This window comes from Rhinoraja longicauda, chromosome 1 (genome assembly GCF_053455715.1).
Source record: "Rhinoraja longicauda isolate Sanriku21f chromosome 1, sRhiLon1.1, whole genome shotgun sequence".
NCBI classification, from domain to species: Eukaryota; Metazoa; Chordata; class Chondrichthyes; order Rajiformes; family Arhynchobatidae; genus Rhinoraja; species Rhinoraja longicauda.
Window position 1 is genome coordinate 125,788,905 of NC_135953.1, and position 27,819 is coordinate 125,816,723.

The window sequence follows — 27,819 nt, forward strand, 5'->3', positions numbered from 1 at the left end:
AAAACAAAGTTTCTGTTCCTCAAGTGAATATTTAAGATGACAAATAACTCTCTGCAATCTCGCTCTGCTTACCCTCCAAAGTATCTGAAGAAATATTTTGCTCAGGTGGAAATCAAGCACTTTCAAATGCCATTCAGTTGTTTAGATGCTGAAGAATTTGAGAAAATTAAGCACAAAGCAAGTGCTGTCTGGAGAGAAGAACATGAAAATGGACTGAAAAGTGTGACTACTTACTCGGCTGAATATAAAAAAAAGCAACTGGATGAACCAACTCAGAACCTGGTCCGACCACACTCCCCAACCAGACTGAATAAACCCCATCCATCAGAGTAAGGAATATTTACTAATAATTAACAGCATTTAATGCCCTTTAAAGTATATATTTAGTTTTAAAAAACTAGTTAAGGGCATTCTGATAGTGAAACATTTGTTTAGTAAGCAGAAACCTAATTTTCTTTAGATAAGGCAATGAGAGTGATTGTAAAGGTTAATTGTAATTACTGCAGATCCCAATAACTTTGCAAATTAATCAAATTATCCAAAAATGGAGCAATTCATAGTGACTGATAATAACATTTTGGGTCATCCTGTAAATTTAAATATGAAATAGATTCCACTATACTGTACACAGGGAATTTTCATCCATGGCAATGTTGGAGATATCTTCATTGTGATGAATAAATATTTGAACAACATGTAATGCCATGACTTTGAAATTAAAAAAAACATTGTGATATAGAATTACAAGTATGCGGCGGTCCCTGGATATTAGGCCACTCCTAGGGTCAGTCCCCTTGGCACTTGACGGACAGGGACGAGGGACTGCCCACAGGCTACGGGGTTTCTACCCAGAGCTTTTTGGGGAGTGTTCATCCCTTCGGTGGAACTCGTTGTGAGTGGATGCTCACAATCTGTATTAAAGAACTTTCAAAACCTGCCTGGCGTCCAGCCTATTTCTGGCCACGTCCAGGCCACTACAAGTATTTCAAACTTGCACAATTCAATTAAAGAATATATAATGATTAATGATACTGTCTTAATATAGAATTAAATCTCTTTGCAGTAACAAGACAATTCTGTGCCCCTAATTCACTTCCATGTGTAAGATGGTGGAAGTAATAAAATTTTCTCCAGCAAAGGAAATTATTGATTCACTCCCAATTTCTCTCCAGCAGTTTCCTGACAGGCATAACCACAAGAAGGTTTGAATGTGATGCCCCTTATAATCCAATAATCTGCTAATGACCTAATCTAAAAAGACCTTTTATATTTGAAAATCTTGCAGCAAGAAAACCTTTTGTAATTGCAAGTCTGCAACTCCCCAACCCCTAATCAGCTCTTCCACATTGACATGATTGTTTTTAGAACACGATTCTCTATAACACGAGGTTTCCTCGCAACGCATCCATCACGTTATAGCAGAATTATCTGTAAGTAGGAAAGTTAGCAGAGTATTATGGTCATTGTTATGGGAATTGAAAAAAGTAGAAAGGTTATATTTCTGGAGTATTGTGTATAGTGTGCATCTTATTATTTAAGGAAGGATGCCAGTGCATCGAAAGCAGTTCAAAGAAGGCTTTTCTTGCAACACTGTAATGGGCAGGTTGTCTTTTGAAGAAAGGTTGGACAGAATAATTTGGAGTTTAGAAGAATCAGCGGGAACTTGATTGAAGTAAGCAAGGACCCAAAGGTTCTTGAAAGGTCAAAGTGGAGATGATGTGGAGAATCTAAAACTGGCTTCTAAAAATAAGGGGTCATCCATTTAGGACAAAGACTGAGTAAATTTTCTGAGTTGTCAGCCTTTCAAATTAGTTCTCAAAGACTGGTGAAAGCAAAGACTTCAAATACTCAAGGCAGAGGTAGATAGGTAATGAATGATAAGCAAGGGCATGAGAAGTTAATGAAAACAAAATAAACTGCAGATGCCAGAAATCTGAAAACAAAATGCTTGAAAAGGAATACAGAGTTAATATTTCAAGTTAATGCCCTTTATCTGAATTGGAAAAAGAGAAAATACAAAGCAGATTAGGTTTAGGTTCATTATTGTCACGTGTACCGAGGTTCAGTGAAAAGCTTTATTTTGCATGATATCCAATCTTTCAAGATATTATTAAAATTTGGGGTAAGCTCGTGTAGCCAGGTGACCCATTCTTGCTTGTAATTGATATGCTTGTATGCATGTTATATTACTATTGTGGGTGCAAATATTCAGTCTTAAACTGAAAAATGAACAAACTGTAATTTGTCATATTTTTCAGGTTATTTTTAGTGACACGTCTTCATAAAATTCCAAGACACTACAACACAGCTAAAAGTACATCCATCTTGCCGTCACGAGGTACATAGAGAGCTCGTTAATATGTGGCATGTTTCGGCAGAGGATTTTGTGAATGAATCGATAGGCAAAAGCCCAGTGATATCCAAAATAAGTAACAATTCTGTAACCTTAACCTAATATGATACAAGTCATTATTTTGTGTAGTACATCTAAAATTAAATGACCCAGTGCCCATTTTTGGCTTAAAAGTGAGTGCCTCCACCTCTAACATGGCAAGTGAGGAGTGTATATTGATTATTATAGGTGCGGCAGCTGCACACAAGGAAGAAAGCAAATTGTAGTTAGAAATTTGTCTTTAGTCACGTGTTTAGATGGCAGATGGATTATCTGTTGCCATCTGTACCCCATTTTTGCAAACTATTGACTTCATTGAAACGAAATACTGAAGGCAGAATAAAATGGTTCCTTTAAATCTTTAACAATTCTAATACTGTTTGAAATGGTCTGTTTAATATTGCATGCTGCCTGAGTTCAGGAATATTAATTCCACTCGTAGTTTTACATTCAGCTATAAACTGACTATTGCAGAGTGCATCCATGTATTATTTGTTTTAAGAAATACCCATGTGAATATTGAATGCAGGATTGCTCTTCCTAATCAGACACGCAAGCCATGCACAATCCTCCTGACCATGGTCTGCTCCATTATAACCTCAGTATCTCCTATCTCAGTCACTATATCCCAGATTGCGCTCCATGCTTTCCTGGATCCCAATTGACAGAAGTCATGTTTTCTTCGATCCTTACTTCCTCCCATTCACCCCTGCTCTCCACTCTCCTTACTTATCACATCTTCGCAATTTCCTTCCCTGGCTACCATTCCTCCTCAGATGGGAGGTAAGCAATTACCTCCTTCCTCTTTGGCTTCCTTTTCTTTGTTCGAGGGCAGCATGGTGGCACAGTGGTAGAGTTGCTGCCTTACAGCACTAGAGAACCAGGTTCGATCCCGACCCTGGGTGCTGTTTGTACGGAGTTTGGACGTTCTCCCCGTGACCACATGGGTTTTCCCCGGCTGCTCCTGATTCCTCCCAAACTCCAAAGATGTACAGGTTTGTAGGTTAATTGGCGATGGTAAAGATTATAAATTGTCCCTAGTGTGTGTAGGATAGTGTTAATATGCAGGGATTGCTGGTCGGTGTGGACTCGGTGGGCTGAAGGGCCTTTTTCTGTGCTGTATCTCTAAATTAAACTAAACTAATGTTGGTTGCCCCTTCTCGAACACACAACTTAGCAGAGAGTGGTCGCAGATTACATCATTGGCTTAAAGTTGAACACCTTTTTAAATGGTAAACATCCTGGGAAATCCATTGGGTGTCTACAGATCATCTGCTCAATAATAATGAGGCTCAATATTACATGTACCTTGAATTAAGTAATTCAGACATGCGGACTGTTCACAACATCTCCAACATGCTTATTTTGTTTAAATTTTAAAATCTAGATTTTTTCCTGCACTCTGAAGAAATATCAGTACCCAGTGATCTGTGCATTGACAGAGAAAGGGTTTTTACACACAGTTATTCTTCTTTTGGCAGATAAATGGGAAGAAGTTCTCAGACAGTCACCAGGATGGTGTAAATCTCATCCACTTCCACAAGCAGCAGTAAATAGTAACAGAACCAGAGAGGTTTGTAAAAAAATATTTGTAGTTTGGTGCTTTGTATATTTAACTGTTTAGGCCTTATACCTGTCTAATAAAGCAGAATAAACAGAATTTAGGCAGGCAGCAAATGAAGCAGTTAAAATAACTGAAGCAGTTAAAAATATGATTAAAAATAAATATTATTGATTCTGGAAGCAAATCTTCTAAGCATACATCACTGTGAACTCAGTGCAGAATTTATCCCCATTAAAATTGGCAAGATCCTTCATGAAAGAAGTACCTGGTCTGATGTACCATGACGTATGTGGACATCCTCAACAGTCAGAAAAGCATGCAAGCAAAAGTTTAAAAAATGAAACAATTTTAAAACATTAAAATCAATGAAAACTAAAACATTTAAATAAAACATTTCAGACCAATTTTGTATAATTAAAAAGCAAAACTTTTCATTCTTTTTTCACCAAATCAGCTTAACCTCCCTTATTTATTGCAACCAGTCATCTCCAGATAAGTTAAAGATGTTATTTATCCTGCACCAGGTTTAATATGGTTCAGGGGTGGCAGGGAAATTGGAGAGATAAAGTGAGTTTGCACTTCACTGCTAGGTCACTGGGAACTGTTGGAATGGCCTTTTTTCATATTTTAGGTTCATAAATTGGTCGGGCCACCATTCCCACCGTTATAGGTATATATTAATCTTTATATCAGCTCTCCTGTAATTTCATTCGTAATCAATTAGTATATTCCATTCCGATCTGGGATTCTATCATCTTTTAGATGTGCTAAGTTGTCAACAATATTCTGCCTTATTTTCCCAATTGCATTAATTATTTTTTAAGAATTTCCAGTGAAATGCCCATTTCAAAACCTTGGTCGTGGATACAGAGTCAGAGATCATGGAACAAGGAAACAGGCCTTCATCCCATCTGGTCTGCACTGACCATCAAGAACTCATTTTACACCGGTTCTTCACTAATCCATTTAATTTTCCCCCTAGACTTTATAGACAATAGACAATAGGTGCAGGAGTAGGCCATTCGGCCCTTCGAGCCAGCACCACCATTCAATGTGATCATGGCTGATCATTCTCAATCAGTACCCCGTTCCTACCTTCTCCCCATACCCCCTGACTCTGCTATCCTTAAGAGCTCTATCTAGCTCTCTCTTGAATGCATTCAGAGAATTGGCCTCCACTGCCTTCTGGGGCAGAGAATTCCACAGATTCACAACTCTCTGACTGAAAACGTTTTTCCTCACAAGAGGAGCAATTTTTAGTAATAACGCTGGAACAATTTCTTTGTCAATACCAATTAGCTTTCCTTTCTGGCTTTGTAGTGGTCCTTTCCTAACTTTATTTTTTCCTCTGCTGCTTATGTGTCTAAAGGATGTATTTTTTCTTTTCACAACTCTGATGTTATTTTGTGATTTCTGTGTACCCTCCTGATCAGCAGAGCACGTTGGGTGCAGTTGTCCGACTCGTGATGCATATCTCTTCAGCATTTCTTTTCATTCCCATCAGAAACAACTAAAATTGACTGATGTGATTGTGTTCTGTTCAGACATTTCAGACACTCCTGAGTAACTCAAACGCAGCCAGGGTAGCAGAGGCCTGGATGAAGCTTGCCAATGAAAAAGGTAAACGGGTGTGGCTCCGAGCCTAAGCCAACGGAAACCATTGTTATTTTCTGTTTCGGAAAACCTCTGACATTTTCAGATTGAATGTTTGACAGAGGTTATGACAACATGACTTATCTTGGCTCTTTAGATCGCCAGGCTGTGAACAGAATGATGGACTGTGCCATCAGTGCATCAGTGGATATAACAAGAAACAACACTCCAAGGCAAAGCTACATCAGTCAAGTAAGTAACTCGTATTACAAGGTGAGAGCAATTTATTACTAGGACCGATACACTCTGTCCATTCACACACCAGTCAGAAGTGAAAATTATTAGTGCTTGATAGTTTATGTTATCGATGTAAAACACAGGAAAAACATGGTTATTGTGGCAGAATTAATTCAATGTTTTGACAGTTAACACTTGACACATTCACATCTAAATAGATCTAAAAAGATTGCAAAAGCAATACTAGCATTTATTTCAAGAGGGCTTGTATACGAAAACAGGGATGTAATTCTGCGGCTCCATAAGGCGCTGGCAAGGCTACATTTGGAATATTGAGAGCAATTTTGGGCACCATAACTGAGGAAGGATGTGCTGGCTCTGGAGACGGTCCAGAGGAGGTTTACGAGAATGATCCCAGGAATGAGTAGGTTAACCTATGATGAGCGTTTGACGGTACTGGGTCTATATTCGCTGGAGTTTAGTAGAATGAGGGGGGACCTCGTTGAAATGTACAGAATAGTGAAAGGCTTTGAGAGGATGTGGAGAGGATGTTTCAACTAGTGGGAGAGTCTAGGACTAGAGGTCATAGCCTCAGAATTAAAGGATGTTCTTTTAGGAAGGAGATGAGGAGACATTTCTTTAGTCAGAGGGTGGCGAATCTGTGGAATTCTTTGCTAGAGAAGGCCGTGGAGGCCGTCAGTGGATATTTTTAAGGCAGAGATAGAGTTTTGAATAGTACAAGAGTACTATGTACAAGAGTACAAGAGTACTTGAAGAGTACAGGTGTCATAGGTTATGGGGAGAAGGTGGGGGAATGGGGTTAGGAGGGAAAGATAGATCAGCCATGATTGAATAGCGGTGTAGACTTGATGGACCTAACTCATTTATGACTGTATGATATCCAGTGGAATTCTCTTCCACAGAAGGCAGTGGAGACCAATTCACTGGATGGTTTCAAGAGAGAATTAGATTTAGCTCTTGAGGCGAATGGAATCAAGGGATATGGGGAAAAAGCAGGAACAGCAATGATCAGCAATGATCATATTGAATGGCGGTGCTGGCTCGAAGGGCCGAATGGCCTACTCCTGCACCTATTTTTCTATGTTTCTATGAGTTAATTAGATGTTCATAATGCAGGAATTGATCACTTAAAATTTCTACTAATAGGTAAATTTGGGGCGGGGGAGGGGGTGGCGACTTGAACAAAGTGCTGTGCGATGGGGGAAGAAGGACTTGCTGGTGCAATTTGCGAGTCGGGAGTGGGATTGGAAAACAGGGCTTTGAACGGCCAGAGAGAAGGTGGGAGCCGGGGATGGGTCGCAAGGTCATTCCATTCACATTCAGTTTTCATATTATGTTTGTTTTATTTCAGTTTCCGACACTTCAAGGTGCTTTAGAGACACGGGTTGGGTGTCACTAGCGGGTCGGGGTGTGTTGTCATTTCATTATCGCGTGACCTCTGTTAGTCCAGAAACACAGATAATCCAGAAAGGCTCTGGAACTGAGGGTGCCGGATAATCGGTGTTCAACCTGTGCAAATAAATAAATGTGTGCTTGAAATTCCTTTGCCCGCTGTCAAAAATCGGAGCAGAATTTACCACAGGCTACGGAAGTCATTGTATTTCACAGTGGCTCTCACTATGCCTGGCACACCACCCTCTTTATTAATGCATGTAAATGATTTGTTGTTTATGCCTTTAACATTTTTCCAAAACTCTTTGATCAGAAAGATTATCTGCCACATTCCGATTCAATTTGATGAACAGTCCTGCTCATTAATAGAGAAGTATGTTATTTTTGGGTGGGAAGCAGAAAAAAACTGCCGATGCTGAAAATCTGAAATGAAACGAGAAAATACTGGAAATGCTCAGCAGTCAGGCAGCATCTGTGGAAAGGGAAACAACTTTAGTTTTAGTTTAGTTTAGAGATACAGTGCAGCAACAGGCCCTTTGGCCCACCGAGTCCGTACTGACCAGTGATCCCCGCATATTAACACTACCCTACACACACGAGGGACAATTAACATGGAAGGTAGACACAAAATGCTGAAGTAACTCAGCGGGTCAGGCAGTATCTCTAGAGAGAAGGAATGGGTGACGTTTTGGGTCGAGACCCTTCTTCCTACCTAGGGACAATTTACACATACACGAAGCCTACAAATCCTGTACTTTTTTGGAGTGTGGGTGGAAATCGAAGGTCTTGGAGAAACCCAAGCAGGTCACGGGGAGAATGTACAAACTACGTACAGACAGCATGCCCCCCTCCCCCTCATCCCCCACATAAAACAAACCAAGAAACACTAAGACATACTATTACCACATTGTAGCGACCATAGAGAATGGTCCAGGTCGTCGAACCCTCGGATTGGCCAGCAAGGTCACGTGGGAACGCGACCATGAGGATTGGTCCAGCAAACGACATCGCTGATTGGCCAGCGATGTCAGGTGCGCGTTTGGCGCCCGACTTAGCAGTTCGGCGAAGTCTTCAAGGAAGACAGTAAGTTTATATTGGTTGTCCTGTAACTTGTTGTTTTGATTCTGTATTCGTGTATTGCGGCTGCAATAAACTTCGTCTACAACTAGCAAGTTTCGGACTCGCCATATTGGTGACCCCGAACGTGATCTGGACGATCACCAACTGAGCAGGAACCCGACGCCTCGTTGACGATGACCGAGCAGGGCACACCGGAATCAGGCGCGGCAGGCGTTCATCTCCCGTTATTTTGGACGTACGCACCGCAAGCTTGGTTTATCCACGCCGAGGCTCAATTCCACATAAAGAAGGTGTCGGACGATTCCACGAAGTACTTCTACCTCGTCAGCGCCCTATCGCCAGACACAACCAAGCGCATGATGCGGTTTATCATAACTTCACCTGCGGAAGACAAATACGAAACCATGAAGAAGGCATTACTGCGAACCTTCGGGTTAAATAAGCATGGTGGTGCGGCAAAACTTCTGCACCTACCGGAGCTTGGAGACCAACTGCCTTCTGTCCGCATGGCTGAAATGATGGTGCTAGCCGGTGAGCATACGGATTGCCCGATGTTTGAACAGGCATTCCGCGAGAAACTTCCCGAGGATGTCCGACTGCTGCTTACGGATTGTTCTTTTAAGGACCCCGAAGCATATGCAGCGAAAGCGGACGCGCTCATAGCGGGAAAAAACAAGGCCAGTGATTCCATCAACAAAGTCTCGACATCGGTGACCACGCCACAGCGACGGAAAGATGGCGCCACATCTCCTGCCAATTCCCCGAAAGCCCGCCAAAAAGATCCGCACAAGCGCGGCTGGTGCTATTATCACCTACGATGGGGTAACGAATCCCGCAACTGTCGTTTGCCTTGTACCTTCGCGGGAAATGCCTCGGCCGATCGTACATAGGGGCAGTTACGATTGGCCAGAACCGGCGCCTCTATGTCCATGATCGATTCACGGACACAGAATTTTTGGTAGACACGGGAGCCATCGTCAGCATAGTGCCGCCGACCGACCTCGAAACCAGATCGGGTAAGACAGGTCCCACCCTCATCGCGGTTAACGGCAGCCCAATTCGCACTTTCGGCACACGGAAGATGTCCCTTGCTTTAGGCCTCCGCACGTACGAATGGCCATTCATCATAGCCGACGTCAAACAAGCGATCCTGGGCGCAGATTTTCTCTGGGCTTTTTCACTGGTTCCTGATGTCCGCGGTAACGACCTCCGACCCGCTGCTGAAGACGAGCACGTCGCTCCGGCAATCGCCTCCTCGCCCAGCCCTACTGTCCAGGCCGTCGTCGCGGCCCCCGACTCGTATGCTGCGATTCTGGCAGAGTTCCCAGAGCTGCTCGTCCAACGTTTTGACGCACCTTCAGCTAAGCGCGGTGTAGTCCATCACATCCGCACTGAAGGCCCTCCCGTTTTCGCTCGGGCCAGGAGACTACCGCCAGACAAACTGGTGGTGGCACGGGCGGAGTTCAGGAAGATGGAGGAGATGGGAATTGTTCGTCAGTCTGACAGCCCGTGGGCCTCGCCGTTACACATGGTCTCCAAGGCATCTGGGGGGTGGAGGCCATGTGGCGATTATCGGCGTCTCAATGCTGTCACCACGGCTGATCGCTACCCCATACCGCACCTACAGGACTTTTCATCTGGACTGGAAGGAGCGGTGGTGTTTTCCAAAATCGATTTGGTGCGAGGATACCATCAGATTCCGGTGCGACCGGAGGACATACAAAAAACTGCAACTATTACTCCGTTCGGGTTGTTTGAATGGTTGCGTATGCCTTTCGGTTTAAAGAACGCGGCACAGGCTTTCCAGCGACTGATGGACCGCGTGGGCAGGGGTTTACCCTTTGTGTTTATTTATTTAGACGACATCCTGGTAGCCAGCCCCTCAGTGCAAGAACACCAGGCCCATTTGCGGACCGTGTTCCAGCGGCTCCAAGACCACGGGCTCATTATTCAACCCTCCAAATGTCAATTCGGCCTGCCTGCCCTCGATTTTCTAGGGCACAGAATTACCTCGGCCGGCGCTGTCCCTTTGCCAGAGAAGGTGGAGGCTATCCGGGCTTTCCCCAGGCCTACCACAGTAAAAGGGCTGCAGGAGTTCGTAGGCATGGTTAATTTCTACCATAGATTCGTTCCGGCAGCGGCGCGAGTCCTGCGCCCACTTTTCCAATGCCTTGCAGGTAATCCGGTAGAGTTGTTGTGGTCCCCGGCCGCAGAGTCGGCTTTTACGGCAGCTAAGGCAGCCTTGGCAGACGCCACCATGCTGGTCCATCCGAGCCCCTCCGCCCCCACGGCCCTGACGGTTGACGCCTCTGACGTGGCGGTGGGCGGGGTTCTGGAGCAGCAGGTTGGTGGCCGTTGGCAGCCTTTAGCGTTTTTCAGCCGGCAACTAAATTCGGCCGAGCTGAAATATAGCGCATTTGACCGAGAGCTTCTAGCTCTCCATTTAGCTGTCCGTCATTTCAGGTATTTCCTCGAGGGCCGCCCATTTGTGGCATTTACGGACCACAAGCCATTAACATTTGCTTTTTTGAAATTGTCTGACCCATGGTCGGCCCGCCAGCAGCGGCACCTGACTGCTATCTCAGAATTTACCACAGATGTCCGTCATATCGCGGGTAAGCTGAATGCCGTTGCTGACGCCCTGTCTAGACCTGCTTTTCCCCCTATTTCGGCGGTGGACTGCGAAGTGGATCCCCAGGAGCTCGCGGAGGCACAGCTCCTGGCGGATACCGTTTCGACGTACCAGTCCACCACTTCGGGATTGAAGTTGGCCCAGGTAGCTTGTGGGTCGGAGGGCACGAAAGTCTGGTGCGATGTTTCTCTTCCTCGCCCCAGGCCGGTAGTACCGCCCTCCCTTCAGCGCCGGGTTTTCGATGCCATTCATGGGCTGGCACACCCGTCCATCCGCTCCACCTCTGCCTTGGTGGCAGCGAGGTTTGTCTGGCATGGCCTGCGGAAACAGGTAGCGGGATGGGCACGTTCCTGCGTGCCCTGTCAGACCGCTAAGGTCCAGCGCCACGTCCAGCCCCCCGTACAGGATTTCGAAGTCCCGGCTTTTCGTTTTTTCCACATCCACGTGGATTTGGTCGGGCCTTTGCCTTCCTCCCGGGGCTACACCCACCTCCTCACGGTGGTGGATCGGTTCACCCGGTGGCCAGAGGCTTTCCCATTGTGTGATATCTCGTCAGCGTCTTGTGCTAGGACTTTGGCCCTTCACTGGGTAGCTCGTTTCGGGGTCCCGGCAGTTATTACAACTGACAGAGGACCACAGTTCACTTCGTCCCTCTGGGCCGCGCTGGCGGAACTGTACGGGTCCAAATTGCAACCCACAACTGCATATCACCCCCAGGCAAATGGACTCGTAGAAAGGTTCCACCGCCAACTTAAGGCGTCCCTCAGTGCAAGGCTTGAAGGCCCAGACTGGGTAGACCAACTCCCTTGGGTTCTGTTGGGCATCCGGACGGCTCCTAAGCCAGATCTCGGTGCGTCGTCCGCAGAGCTGGTATATGGCTCGACCCTTCGAGTACCTGGAGATCTGTTTCCGGACACTTCAGCCCTGCTCCCTACAGTCCCATCAGCGTTAGCAGCTCTCCGGGAACGGGTGGGCTCCCTGGCTCCAGTGCCGACTTCACGTCATGGGTGTCCCATGGTACATGAACCGTCTTCCCTGAAGGACTGTGAGTTTGTTTTTTTGCGTAAAGATGCCCATCGCGCCCCGTTGCAGAGGGTCTATCAAGGGCCGTTTCGGGTTTTACGTAAGGGAACGGCTACTTTCACCTTAGACATGGGCGGCAAGAGTGAACTCGTCTCGGTGTCCCGGCTCAAACCTGCCCATTTGGACCCAGATCAACCAGTCCTGGTCGGTCAAACCCCTAGAAGAGGCCGACCTCCGTTAGTTCCGCCCAGTCCACAAACCCCCATTCCGACAGTTCCTCCGGGACCTCCAGTTTCGGCAGTTCCCCTAGGACCCCCCGTTTCGGCAGTTCCTCCAGGACCCCCCGTTCCGGTAGTTCCTCCAGAACCTCCCGTTCCGGCTGTTCCACCAAGTCCGGAACCTCCGGCTCCTGTGGTTCAGGCTGTGCCTCTCCGTACTCGTTATGGTCGCGAAATCCGGCTCCCTGCTAGGTTCCGCACGTCGGGTTCTGGGGGGGGTCATGTAGCGACCATAGAGAATGGTCCAGGTCGTCGAACCCTCGGATTGGCCAGCGAGGTCACGTGGGAACGCGACCATGAGGATTGGTCCAGCAAACGACATCGCTGATTGGCCAGCGATGTCAGGTGCGCGTTTGGCGCCCGACTTAGCAGTTCGGCGAAGTCTTCAAGGAAGACAGTAAGTTTATATTGGTTGTCCTGTAACTTGTTGTTTTGATTCTGTATTCGTGTATTGCGGCTGCAATAAACTTCGTCTACAACTAGCAAGTTTCGGACTCGCCATAACATACTTAAAATAAGAAAAACAGTAGAAAGGGCAGACTGTTGGGGAGGCGGCCACTGGCGCCACCCGATGGAACCCGTTTACATGTTCTCCCTGTGATCCCGGTGGGTTTTCCTCCTGGTCTTTCTGTTTCCTCCCACATTCTAACGACCTGCATGTTTGTAGGTTAATTGGTTTCTGTAAACTGCCCTAGTGTGTAGGACAAAGAACTAGTGTACGGGTGATCGATGGTCGTTCTGGACTTGGTTGGCCGAAGGGCCTGTTTCCACACTGCATTTTGAAGTAGTCATCCAATGACAAATGTTGCAGCTTTTATTATAGGAGCCATCCAGCGTCCAAGCATTTGAAGTTATGTTGGCCATCATATTTACACTATGTAGGCTCAATTCCTAAGTTCAAGTATTTATGCAAAGGCAGGAATGACTGTCATTCTGGATGTTTTCTGGAGCTATAAATAAAACTACCCTTTCACACGTATCAGTAGTTTGAACAGCTAACTTCAAATCATCATTAAACTTTTCTAAGTGTAAACAGTCATAATCTGTCACTTTGCAACAGTAAAAACGGGTGAACCACCTTGTGAACAAACATTGGATAAATTCTGTATTGTTAAGTAGATAAAGAAGAAAGGGAAGCAGTTTAGTACCTGGTCAGCAAGATAACATTTCATTAAGTAGGTTGCATCATTTGCTGCTTTCTTTTGTGCTGTGATATTTATCTTGTGGTGACTAATTCTTTCCTTTGATTTTTAATGCTGCTAAAGTGCTGAAGTTCATTTTGTTAAAAGCATAAACCTAATTGCTTTATTAATAGATCAAGTGGATGCTGATGTTTTAGACAATAGACAATAGGTGCAGGAGGAGGCCATTCGGCCCTTCGAGCCAGCACCGCCATTCAATGTGATCATGGCTGATCATTCTCAATCAGTACCCCGTTCCTGCCTTCTCCCCATACCCCCTGACTCCGCTATCCTTAAGAGCTCTCTCTTGAATGTATTCAGAGAATTGGCCTCCACTGCCTTCTGAGGCAGAGAATTCCACAGATTTACAACTCTCTGACTGAAGTTACTCTGGAAGGTGCAGGGTGTTCAGTGCCAGCTTGTAATCATGGCTCTGCCTCACTGACATAGAACACAAGAACCCAAAAACACAAGAAAATAGGAGCAGGAGTAGGCCAACCGGCCCCTCGAGCCCACTCCGCCATTCAATACATTCATGGCTGATCCTACCCCAACCCCCTTCCCACTATCGCCCTTCTTCCCACTCAAAAGAACCGTGTGATCTCCTGGGAGAGGCGAAAAACCGGATAAAAACCCAGGCCAATTTGGGGAAAAAATCTGGGAAATTCCTCTCCGACCCCAAGCTAGGCAATCGAAACTTGTCCAGGAGATTACTCAGGTCTTACTATACTAACAATAGCTCATGTCCACTTCCCTGCCCGCTCCCCGTAACCCCTAATCCCCTTGTCTATTAAAAAACAATCTATTTCCGTTTTAAATTTATTTAACGTTCCTGCTTCCACAGCTCCCTGAAGCAGCGAATTCCACAGACTAACCACCCTCTGAGTGAACAAGTTTCTCCTCATCTCAGTTTTAAAAGAGCCCCCTCTTATTCTAAGGCTATGCCCCCTAGTTCTGGTCTCCCCGATCATCGGAAACATCTTTAGCGCATCCACCCGATCAAGGCCCCTCACGATCTTATACGTTTCAATAAGATCGCCTCTCATTCTTCTGAACTCCAATGAGAAAAGTCCCAACCTACTTAACCTTTCTTCATATGTCAACCCCCTCATCCCTGGAATTAACCGTGTAAATCTTCTCTGCACTGCCTCCAGAGCAAGTACATCCTTTCTTAAATATGGACACCAAAACTGCACACAGTATTCCAAATGCGGTCTTACCAATACTGTATACAGCTGCAGCAAAACCTCCCTATTTTTATACTCCATCCCCCTGGCAAGAAAGGCTAAGACTCCATTGGCCTTCCTAATCACTTGCTGCACCTGCATACTAACTTTTTGTGATTCCTGTACTAGTACCCCCAAGTCCCTTTGCGTTGTATTACCACGCAGCTCCTCCCCATTTAGAAAATAACGTGCTTTATGATTTTTTTTTTCCAAAAATGGGTGGCATTATTAATTTGCATTCATTCAAGACATCTATAGATCCTGTAATATAACTCTTGATAGTTTTTTTTATTTTAGCATGAAAGCTAATGACGGTCTTTGGTTATATTTTTGATCCTTTTCGTCTTTCTAGATGACACATCTGACTTGGGAACAGGCAGGCAACCTGTTTCTTGGTTTCTGCCATAATACTTTGTAACTCGTCTGTAGAAAATAAGCCAGGGCAGTCCAGGTTGACTGATTTTTGTGAAACGCAGTGTAACAAAGTGCCCTTACAGTTACAGACACCAAGTGTGGTTGCTCCATTTCAGTCACATACTTATTAAAATAAAAAGACGTTTAATTCATATTAGCATGGCTGGTGTGGGCTGATGAGCCTGTTTCCATGCTGTCCAACTCTTCAAGTCTATGACTTTAGTTAGGTTTCGCTGCTGAATTTTTAATTTCAATCGCGTGTATGTGGGACAGACTGTTGGCTGGTGCATTGACTTCCAGAGCAACAACACTGGCCAAAGATTAATGTTGTACATGACTATGAGGGCGGCACGGTGGCGTAGCAGTAGAGTTGCTGCCTTACAGCGAATGCAGCGCCGGAGACCCGGGTTCGATCCCGACTACAGGTGCTGTCTGCACGGAATTTGTACATTCTCCCCGTGACCTGCGTGGGTTTTCTCCGAGATCTTCGGTTTCCTCCCACACTCCAAAAACGTACAGGTCCGTAGGTTAATTGGCTTGGTAAATGTAAAAATTGTCCACAGTGGGTATAGGATAATAATTAGTGTGGGGATTGTTGGTCGGCGCGGACCCGGTGGGTCGAAAGGGCCTGTTTCCATGATGTATCTCTAATCTAAACTAAACTAAGTATTAAGATCTGCCAGCTTTACATATTTTGGGAGGCGTTCGCTGTGCACATTAATTTCCCATCCTGGCACTCCAACACTATTTTCCAAACAACCATACATGCGTGTTAAACATGGCAAGTGTTAAATTCAGGAACAAGGCTGGAGGAGGTTCAGATGAATCTCTGCCTCAGCCGGAAGGGCAGTTTGGTCTCTGGATGGTGGTGAGGCTGGAGATGTAGGGAGAGGTGTTGTTGTGTTACTGTTGCACGGGAGAGTGCAGGAGGAAGGCGAGGGATCAGCGCAGGGGGACGGGTGAATCGGGGAGTCACGGATGGAATGGCCCCTGTGAAAAGCAAAAAAAGGTGGGGGGGGGGGGGGGGAAATGTGACAGGTGGTGGGAATGTCAAAGAACTATAGGAGACGTCTTCTGCATGGCCACACTTCTATAGAACAACTCTTAATGTCATGCCAGAGCTCCCTCATGATGATGCTGCAGGCAGGCAGCACGACAACAAAAGGCACCCATGAACACTGTGGCAGACAAGGCTCACCCTTTACAGAGTTATGACTTATGATACAGTGTGGAAACAGGCCCTTCGGCACAACTGGCCCACACTGGCCAACATGTCCCAGCTACACTAGTCCCAACTGCCAGTGTTTGGTCCATATCCCTCCAAACCTGTCCAATCCATGTACTTGTCTAACTGTTTCTTAAATGGTGGGATAATCCTGCCTCAACTATCTCCTGTGGCAGCTTGTTCCATACATCCAGCACCCATCACTGTTATAGCCATAGAGACATAAAGCGTGGAAACTTGCCCACACCGACCAACATGCCTTATCCACACTAGTCCCACCTGCCCGCACTTGACCCATATCCCTCTAAACCTATTCTATCCATGTACCTGTCTAAATGTTTCTTAAAATGTCAAGAATATGTTCTTGAGAAGAGGGTCAAAGTCTTAAGGATGACCCAGCAGCTTTCAGCAGGCAGAGTTAAATCTGACTAGCCTGAAAGTTCTGGAAACAGTCAGCCAGTCAGCAACCCGCTAATGTTTGGCTCTGGTACAATGCACAAGGCCTGTAGTCTCAGGAGATATCTTGCTCCAACCACATAATGCATGTTGGGGTCACATCCACAATATCAATATACATTTGTGATAAAGGATGCAGCGGTTGTTCACCTGATTGATTCCTGGGAGGGCATCTTACTCAGATCTGAAGACCATCTCTCATTCTTCTAAACTTGAGAGCATTTATTTATTTATTCGTGTCATCACACAACTGTTTGCCAATAGCGAGCAAATTTTAGTGCCTCTACAAGATCTTTTACAGTGCATGTGTCTTGCAACATGTCACAGCTCAGGAGATGTTCCATAGTCTGGAGGCCCCGTCTGCACTCGCAGTCTGCCGCATCTTCAGTATATCCCCACTTCAGCATGTTTGATTTGCTCCTCCCCATGCCTGTTCGCAGTCTGTTGAGACTGTGCCAGGTTATCTTGAGAGCATGATCTGAATGAAATCTCCAGCAATGCTTCCCCAGCTGAGAGTACACAGCCAGAGGTCACAGTATGGCGAGTCCGAAACTTGTTGGTTGTAAGAGGAGTTTATTGCAGCCGCAATATTCGGATACAGAGTTAAACAACAAGGTAAAGGACAACCAATACAAACTTACTGTCTTCCTTGAAGACTTCGCCGAACTGACTCAATCGGGCGCCAAACGCGCACATGACATCGCTGGCCAAACAGCGATGTCGCTCTCTGGACCAATCCCTATGGTCGCGTTCCCACGTGACCTCGCTGGCCAATCTGAGGGTTCGACGACCTGGACCATTCTCTATGGTCGCTACATGACCCCCCCCCAGAACCCGAGGTGCGGAACCTAGCAGGGAGCCGGATTTCGCGACCATAACGAGTACGGAGAGGGACAGCCTGAACCACAGGAGCCGGAGGTTCCGGACTTGGCGGAACAGCCGGAACGAGAGGTTCTGGAGGAACTACCGGAACGGGGGGTCCTGGAGGGACTGCCGGAACGGGGGGTCCTGGAGGAACTGTCGGAACGGGGGGTCCCGTACTGAGCGGAACTAACGGAGGTCGGCCTCTCCTAGGGGTTTGACCGACCAGGACTGGTTGATCCGGGTCCAAATGGGCAGGTTTGAGCCGGGACACCGAGACGAGCTCACTCTTGCCGCACATGTCTAAGGTGAAGGTAGCCGTTCCCTTACGTAAAACCCGGAACGGCCCTTGATAGACCCTCTGCAACGGGGCGCGATGGGCATCTTTACGCAGAAAAACAAACTCACAGTCCTTCAGGGAAGACGGTTCATGTACCATGGGACACCCATGACGTGAAGTCGGAACTGGAGCCAGGGAGCCCACCCGTTCCCGGAGAGATGCTAACACTGATGGGACTGTAGGCAGCAGGTCTGAAGGGTCCGGAAACAGATCTCCGGGTACTCGAAGTGTCGAGCCATATACTAGCTCTGCAGACGACGCACCGAGATCTGGCTTAGGAGTAGTCCGGATGCCCAAAAGAACCCAAGGGAGTTGGTCTACCCAGTCCGGGCCTTCAAGCCTTGCACTGAGGGACGCCTTATGTTGGCGGTGGAACCTTTCTACGAGTCCATTTGCTTGGGGGTGATATGCAGTCGTGGGTTGTAACTTGGACCCGTACAGTTCTGCCAGCGCGGCCCAGAGGGACGAAGTGAACTGTGGCCCTCTGTCAGTGGTAATAACTGCCGGGACCCCGAAACGAGCTACCCAATGAAGGGCCAAAGTCCTAGCACAAGACGCTGACGAAATATCAAACAATGGGAAAGCCTCTGGCCACCGGGTGAACCGATCCACCACCGTGAGGAGGTGGGTGTAGCCCCGGGAGGAAGGCAAAGGCCCGACCAAATCCACGTGGATGTGGAAAAAACGAACAGCCGGGACCTCGAAATCCTGTACGGGGGGCTGGACGTGGCGCTGGACTTTAGCGGTCTGACAGGGCACGCAGGAACGTGCCCACCCCGCTACCTGTTTCCGCAGGCCATGCCAGACAAACCTCGCTGCTACCAAGGCAGAGGTGGAGCGGATGGACGGGTGCGCCAGCCCATGAATGGCATCGAAAACCCGGCGCTGAAGGGAGGGCGGTACTACCGGCCTGGGACGGGGAAGAGAAACATCGCACCAGACTTTCGTGCCCTCCGACCCACAAGCTACCTGGGCCAACTTCAATCCCGAAGTGGTGGACGAAACGGTATCCTCTAGGAGCTGTGTCTCCGCAAGCTCCTTGGGATCCACTTCGCAGTCCACCGCCGAAATAGGGGGAAAAGCAGGTCTAGACAGGGCGTCAGCAACGGCATTAAGCTTACCCGCGACATGACGGACATCGGTGGTAAATTCGGAGATAGCGGTCAGGTGCCGCTGCTGGCGGGCCGACCATGGGTCAGACAATTTCAAAAAAGCAAATGTTAATGGCTTGTGGTCCGTAAATGCCACAAATGGGCGGCCCTCGAGGAAGTACCTGAAATGACGAACAGCTAAATAGAGAGCCAGAAGCTCTCGGTCAAATGCGCTATACTTCAGCTCGGCCGAATTTAGTTGCCGGCTGAAAAACGCTAAAGGCTGCCAACGGCCACCGACCTGCTGCTCCAGAACCCCGCCCACCGCCACGTCAGAGGCGTCAACCGTCAGGGCCGTGGGGGCGGAGGGGCTCGGATGGACCAACATGGTGGCGTCTGCCAAAGCTGCCTTAGCTGCTGTAAAAGCCGACTCAGCGGTCGGGGACCACAACAACGCTACCGGATTCCCTGCAAGGCATTGGAAGAGTGGGCGCATGACTCGCGCAGCTGCCGGAACGAACCTATGGTAGAAATTAACCATGCCTACGAACTCCTGTAGCCCTTTTACTGTGGTGGGCCTAGGAAATGCCCGGATAGCCTCCACCTTTTCGGGCAAAGGGGAGGCGCCGGCAGGGGTAATTCTGTGCCCTAGAAAATCAAGAGCAGGAAGGCCGAATTGACATTTGGAGGGTTGGATTATGAGCCCGTGGTCTTGGAGCCGCTGGAACACGGTCCGCAAATGGGCCTGGTGTTCCTGCACGGAGGGGCTGGCTACCAGGATGTCGTCTAAATAAATAAACAAAAACGGTAGACCCCGGCCCACGCGGTCCATCAGTCGCTGGAAAGCCTGTGCCGCGTTCTTTAAACCGAAAGGCATACGCAACCATTCAAACAACCCGAACGGAGTAATTGTTGCAGTTTTCTGTATGTCCTCCAGTCGCACCGGAATCTGATGGTATCCTCGCACCAAATCGATTTTGGAAAACACCACCGCTCCTTCCAGCCCAGATGAAAAATCCTGTAGGTGCGGTATGGGGTAGCGATCAGCCGTGGTGACAGCATTGAGACGCCGATAATCGCCACATGGTCTCCACCCCCCAGATGCTTTGGAGACCATGTGTAACGGCGAGGCCCACGGGCTGTCAGACTGACGGACAATTCCCATTTCCCCCATTTTCCTGAACTCCGCCCTTGCCACCACCAGTTTGTCTGGCGGTAGTCTCCTGGCCCGAGCGAAAACGGGAGGGCCTTCGGTGCGGATGTGATGGACCACACCGTGCTTAGCCGAAGGCGTGTCAAAACGTTGGACGAGCAGCTCCGGAAACTCTGCCAGAATCACAGCATACGAGTCGGGGGCCGCGACGACGGCCTGGACAGTAGGGCTGGGCGAGGAGGCGATTGTCGGAGCGACGTGCTCATCTTCGGCGGAGGGTCGGAGGTCGTTACCGCGGACATCAGGAACCAGTGAAAAAGCCCAGAGAAAATCTGCGCCCAGGATCGCTTGTTTGACGTCGGCTATGATGAATGGCCATTCGTACGTGCGGAGGCCTAACACAAGGGACATCTTCCGTGTACCGAAAGTGCGAATTGGGCTGCCATTAACCGCGATGAGGGTGGGACCTGTCTTACCCGATCTGGTTTCGAGGTCGGTCGGCGGCACTATGCTGACGATGGCTCCCGTGTCTACGAAAAATTCTGTGTCCGTGAATCGATCATGGACATAGAGGCGCCGGTTCTGGCCAATCGTAACTGCCCCTATGTACGATCGGCCGAGGCATTTCCCGCGAAGGTACAAGGCAAACGACAGTTGCGGGATTCGTTACCCCATCGTAGGTGATAATAGCACCAGCCGCGCTTGTGCGGATCTTTTTGGCGGGCTTTCTGAGAATTGGCGGGAGACATGGCGCCATCTTGCCGTCGCTGTGGCGTGGTCACTGATGTCGAGACTTTGTTGATCGAACCACTCGCCTTGTTTTTTGCCGCTATGAGCGCGTCCGCTTTCGCTGCATATGCTTCGGGGTCCTTAAAAGAACAATCCGTGAGCAGCAGTCGGACATCCTCGGGAAGTTTCTCGTGGAATGCCTGTTCGAACATAGGGCAATCCGTATGCTCACCGGCTAGCATCATCATTTCGGCCATGAGGACGGAAGGCAGTTGGTCTCCAAGATCCGGTAGGTGCAGAAGTTTTGCCGCACCACCATGCTTATTAAACCCGAAGGTTCGCAGTAATACTTTCTTCATGGCCTCGTACTTGTTTTCCGCAGGTGGATTCACGATGAACCGCATCACGCGCTTGGTTGTGTCCGGCGATAGAGCGCTGACGAGGTAGAAGTACTTCGTGGATTCGTCCGACACCTTCTTTATATGAAATTGAGCCTCGGCGTGGATAAACCAAGCTTGCGGTGCGTGCGTCCAAAACAACGGTAGATGAACGCCTGCCGCGCTTGACTCCGGTGTGCCCTGCTCGGTCATCGTCAATGAGGCGTCGGGTTCCTGCTCAGTCGGTGATCGTCCAGATCACGTCGGGGTCACCAATATGGCGAGTCCGAAACTTGTTGGTTGTAAGAGGAGTTTATTGCAGCCGCAATATTCGGATACAGAGTTAAACAACAAGGTAAAGGACAACCAATACAAACTTACTGTCTTCCTTGAAGACTTCGCCGAACTGACTCAATCGGGCGCCAAACGCGCACATGACATCGCTGGCCAATCAGCGATGTCGCTCTCTGGACCAATCCCTATGGTCGCGTTCCCACGTGACCTCGCTGGCCAATCCGAGGGTTCGACGACCTGGACCATTCTCTATGGTCGCTACAACATTATCAATAAAAGGAGTCAGCCGATCAAGGCACAGATCAAAATTAATAACCACTCTGCTGGTGTTAATTCTTCAGAATTCACTCCCTTTGTTATTCATCCACTCTGTTATTCATGATTATCAAGAAAATTAAGGAATCTGAGGTTGGTGTAGGATGGTAATGTGGAGGAGGAGTGTGAATGAGGGCAAAGTGACTTTCTCCTGCTTCTGGAGGAGAAGGAGGAGGAGATCTTTCTTCCCTGTGGCTATCAAACTGTACAACTCCTCCTCCCCTTTCTGTCGTGGGGTAGACTGACCCCCCCCAATCTTTGCACATCCCCAATCCTTTCCACTTTAATTTCATGTTTCATGCATTTTGTGTTTTATGACAGGTGGCGGATCAATTTCCCTCCTGGGATAAATAAAGTTCTATTGTATCGTATCATGATTCTTATATCCTTAGAACAGTGGCAGCGCAAACCAATATCCAGTGCACAGATTCAGCAAAGGATCACTGATTTACTTTTTTGCCGTGGGATTGGGTCTGGGGCCAAACAATTTAAGGGTGCGTGGATGACAAGAGCACACAGGAAAATAGGAGGAGCTATGGCCCACCAGAGCCCTCAAAGCTGCCCCTTTATGGCTGATCTTTGGCAGTTTCCCTTAGTTCCTAATCTTTAGAAAATGTTATTCACCTCTTTAAATACTGTACCTCCGAGGATGTGGACTCCTGACAATTCCAGAGATTCACCACCCCCTTGCAAGAAGAAATTCCTGTGCACCTTCCTAATACATGACTACCCCATACCTTGTAATGTTATCTCATTTGAGATTCTCCCACTAGCAGAAATAACTCAACCTTTACCCTAACATATCTTCTTCAGAACTTCATATACTTCATTAAGATTACCCCTCATTCTTATGAATTCTAAAGAACTCAGAACTGGCATTTTTAGCTGTTTATTAAAAGATAACCATCTCATCCCAAGCAATAGCTTTGTGAATACTAGTTCACCCTTTCTAAAATAAGGAGACCACAACTGTACGCAATATTCCTGATCGAACCTCACCAATACTATGTACAATTATAACAATTCTTCTTGATTTCTTAACACCAACCTGTTGCAATGCAGGCCAATATTCCACTTGCATTCCTAAATACTTGTTGCACTGGCATGCTGACGTTTTGAATGAATTAATGAATGAATGAATGAATGTTTATTGGCCAAGTATGTGCATATACAAGGAATGTGCCTTGGTGCTCCGCGCACAAATGACAACACAAACATACAGTTAACAATTAAGAATAAAGCATAAACACATCAAAACAACAAGAATACAACATTATGGTCTAAACATGTGGGTGAAAATAAACCAGAGCAAAAAAAGGAAACTACATACTTTGGTTATTGAGTAGAACTATCACTCGTGGAAAAAAGCGATTTTTATGTCTGGCTGTGGCTGCTTTGACAGTCCGGAGTCGCCTTCCAGAGGGAAGTGCTTCAAAGAGTTTGTGGCCAGGGTGAGAGGGGTCAGAGATGATCTTGCCCGCTCGCTTCCTGGCCCTTGCAGTGTACAGTTCGTCAATGGGGGGGAAGGTTGCAGCCAACAACCTTCTTAGCTGTGCGAACGATCCATTGCAGCCTCCGGATGTCGTGCTTGGTGGCTAAGCCAAACCAGACCATGATGGAGAAGGCAGAGGATGGGAAATAAGGAAGATGAATCAGGGTGGAAGATGGATTTCATTGGATGAAATCAGGGAGAATGTGAGTGAAAGGATTAAACCAGATCCTACAGATAAGTGAAAAGGTGCTTCTGAACCCAACAGTGGGCCCACCTACATACAAATTTCTGAGTAAACATTAATGTGGACAATTATTTTCCTAGTTTACAATATAGGCAGAGTACAGATTTGTACTGTGGCTGGAAATGTGAACAATATCCTAATGTCAAGCATACCTTTAATGATATGACTACATTTGTTTGTGAATGTATACATTATATTACATGTTACTTTTAAAAACGTACTGTGATTAGACACAAGAGGGCATTACAGGACAATCCCCCCTTTCATTCCTTTGCCTCCTGGGTTGCTTCTGTGGGATGTTTGCACAGCTATCATCCACCTTCAATTAATATAGTTTAAAACAAATGTTAACTGATTGCTGTTGGCCGTAAACTGCTGATACATTTCTCGATGTTACAACGTGAAAAAGTGGAATAAAGTTCATTGAGACTCTTCAGTGACAACAAATATCATTTTGTTTGAAGTTAAAGTTGTTTCAATTAATATGGTTTATGGTTCATATCTGTTCTTCATTATTAGGCGCTGTCCAGATTTGTCAAGTGCCAATACATTACTTCAATTAATCACTGGTTGCAGAAAGCTAAAAATGAAGGTAAATTATTATTAGTTGGAAACCATGGGTAATAACTTTAAGCCAGCTTGTGTTGTAGGTATTTTATCTTACACTAACATTAACGTTTAATCGGATTTATTTTAAGATTATTCATAGTTGTACAGCACGTAAACAGGCTTTTTAATCCCATCATATGCAGGCCAGCCATCAAGTATCTATCTATGCTGAATCCATGTACCTGCATTTGGTCCGTAGCCTTCTGATTTAACAATTCAAAATGTTCAACTGGACATTTAAATTTTGTGAGAGTGGTTGCCTCCATCACCCATTAAGGCAGTGTGCTCCAGATTCCAGCCACCACCTGAAAAGCTTCTGCCAACAACAGTTATCTTGAAAATGCCAGGAACCACATCACCCTGATAAAAACTGCTGATGCCATTAACATGAAACAAAATAGCGCCAGATACTAACTGCTTGGCATGGATATTTATAATAGCAGAAGAGGAGAGCATGCCAGATAAACCAGGGAAACTAATACTGAACACGCACAGAATTTTCACAACAAATGCATGTAAATTAGAAGTAATGAAGAAAATAATGGCATGGTGGAAAGAGAAATCCCCCTGAGCAGGTAACTTGCTTCCAAGTTTTCTGTAAGATTATAGGTGAGAACAGTGCAGACGCTTGAAATGTAATCACTTGATTCGGAAATATTCCTTTAGGTTGAACATCTTTGCATACGATTCTTCTATCTAAGAAAGATGAGTCATTTAAATATCATAGGAAGGAAACCAGGGAATTATAGATCAGTTGGCATAACATCGCTTATCAGGATGTTACTGGAGTCTATGGCTATGGACAGTGATGGAGCACTTTGAGAGAGCCAGCAAAAGGAAGTATAATACCCATGTACCGATCTTTCTTGGCCAGGTTGTAAATGGTTTTCAGATTTGCTTTATTTTCATCGCCTCAGCTTTGAGATTTTATCACCAAAGTGACCATCTCAATTATCAGTCAATAATGAGAGAATTCTTGTGCAAGTGGAACAGTTCATAAGACAAGTATAGAAGCTGCAATAAAAAAAAAAAAACATTGTGCTGCCCATCCAATTAGTATTGGCATTTATGTGCCTCATGGACAACTAATTGATTTACTCCCTCCTCTCCCATCCATCAAACCTTCTTGTAGTTCATGGCTCAACCATTAATTCTAGAAATGATCAGCATGGACTTGATGGGTCAAAGGGATATGTCATAACTCAATATCTGCGTGACATATCAGAATTACAAATGAGATCCCATTTAACTGTGCATGAGTTATTCTCGACTTTGGTATCCAACCTCTTGAATCAAGTCTCAATTTTGTTGTCATGCCAGATTACTTTTCACCCCTATGTTTTCACTGTTGTGTGTATCACAGCATTTTCTGTTGCTAAAGATCCTCTAAATGAGAATTATGTTTCTCCCTACCCGTATTGTCTGGGGTCATTCATTAGCCGGTCCTGAACAAATTATTGCACAAATCCAGCTTCAAGATTACTATTACTGTAATCATTTTTTTTCTCAAATTCATTACTTATTAAATAACTTGAATTAAAACCCCCCAGCTGCCATTGTAGGGTTTGAAGTCATATCACTGGGTCATTGGTCCAGACGTCAAGCAATTTAATCACTATGCTATCTATCGTCCCCTTACCATGCTGATATTTTGGCAGACTTGTTTTCAATTGTCAAGATTAAGTTCTGGAAATACACTCGCTATCTTTTTACCCACTCTTCTCCCTCAAATTGTTCCTTAAGATGTTTCTTAAATCTGGTCTAAAGTTTTTTTTTTCCCTTCACAGAAACCTTGGCAGTGGAACGGCTAGTGAGAACTCTCTCTCGTATCAATCCTCGAAATGTACAAGGTCCTCGTTTTCAACTGGCAAACTGTGCCTGCCTGTGTGAGATGACGTCCAAGCCATACATCTATGATTATCAAATACACCCAGAGTGGGTGACCCAGCCGTGGCACACTCAGTACAGAAAAATACAAACGTGAAAGTTAGAACCTGATACAAACCAAGATGTCATCAAAAATATCATATTCAAATGTTTTTAGAAGGAAAAGTTTTTGATAATCTTTGTCATTTTTGCCAATTTAAATAAAAATCACATACCATTTACTTAAATAGTGATTATTGATGCCACCAATGAACTAGTTTGAGATTATCATTGGATTTAAGAGCATGGAAGGAGATAATATAACAGCAGAAACACAAGAAACTTCTCAAAACAAGCACTTTTGAGCTCCCAAACGTACAAGAGACACATTCCAGAGAGGGCATGACAAGGACTTGCCCCCCTGCAGTGAAAGAGATTCCAACCAAATAGTGCAATCAGGTTAGGGGTTCATTTTGTTTATCAATTTTCAAAATGGCACATTTCAAATGATGCTTCATAGCTCAATGCTTTCACTGAATAGAACCAACTCCACTTTTAAAAGGATTCTCCATTCATGCTATTTATACTGCTATGGCTTCAAAATTCATAACATTTCTAAATTTCTCTAGTTGTTCTCCACCTTCTGTAATCTTTTAATACAATTAATTTTCCACTTCCCTCTGCTTCATCATTGGGGACCAATTTGGCCCTGCATTCTGCAATATTGTTCTCAAGCCCATTTGGATTACAATATTTTTCCCCGCCTTGAAGTTAATGAAAATCCAGTTCTACAACCATACCGTTGATATCTCCACTAATTCCTGCCTATTGAGATAAATACCTCAACAAAGTGAAGTTGGTTTTGCTGTGAAAGAAAACCTATGTAAGAATCAATCATTTATAATTCAGCACTGTTAATGATTAATTTGGCATAATCTCAAACTTTCTACGTTTCACATAGAAATTTTATGTAAATAAAGGATACACAACGAGGCTTAGTGGTTTACTAAAAAAAGTTTTTGCAACTCACCAATGCCACAGTAAACCATCAAGTCAAAGTTGTGCATCCGATTTATACCACTTAACTTTAGAGAAATTGTAACTTCATGGTTCAAAGTATCTGTTCAAATAAATATTTTGAGAAATGAATAAGGAGATCATGGATTTATTAATTTTGGAGTTGGGCTGTTGGAAAGACGGATGCATTAAAGTAGGCTAATCAAGGATTTCCAGCACAAAAGATAGCTAATGCAGACAGGTTTTGGAAGTGTGTGGCAAAGCTCAAGACAAGGACACCAGATGGATCAGTGATGTAAACTGCAAATATTGATACAGCAAGCTGAACAATAGGTGGCCACAAACAGAGACAGTGTTAGGAAATCAGCATCAGAAAATCAGTCAGGGATATAGGTAGAGTGGGATACTAGGAGACTTGTTTGGCAACACAATATTATGACTAGAAAGGAAAGACGAGATTATGAGCTATTGCTTAGAGTCAGTATGGACTTCGTGGACCTTTCCATACTGTAACCTTTCTGTGATCTAGAGTAGAAAAGCAAACATTACTTGTGAATGCTGCAACGTTTAAAGATTGAGAACTTTGCATTGTTGCTTATCAAAAGTCCTCATATACAGTCAAAAGTTAAAAGAGAAGCTTAAAAAGTTAGAAACGCATGTCTAAAAAAGTGGGCAAGAAGGGTGTTGACAATGAACACTGAAGGTACAAAAACAGTT

The 27,819-nt window shown here is 45.8% G+C and overlaps 1 protein-coding gene across 3 annotated transcripts; it reads left to right on the plus strand.

Moving 5' to 3' along the window:
* LOC144600610 (uncharacterized) lies at positions 1-27,819 on the plus strand. Of its 3 annotated transcripts, XM_078412400.1 has the most exons (7): positions 1-329; positions 2,259-2,338; positions 3,874-3,965; positions 5,501-5,576; positions 5,707-5,801; positions 24,130-24,202; positions 26,007-27,819. In XM_078412400.1, exons 1-7 carry the CDS (start codon positions 37-39, stop codon positions 26,201-26,203), a joined length of 906 nt encoding a protein of 301 aa, XP_078268526.1. In that variant the 5' UTR covers positions 1-36; the 3' UTR covers positions 26,204-27,819. The 3 variants fall into 3 exon arrangements, with proteins under 3 accessions (XP_078268526.1, XP_078268546.1, XP_078268536.1); XM_078412420.1 differs by lacking the exon at positions 24,130-24,202 and having other exon boundaries at positions 26,007-26,171; XM_078412410.1 differs by lacking the exons at positions 3,874-3,965; positions 5,501-5,576.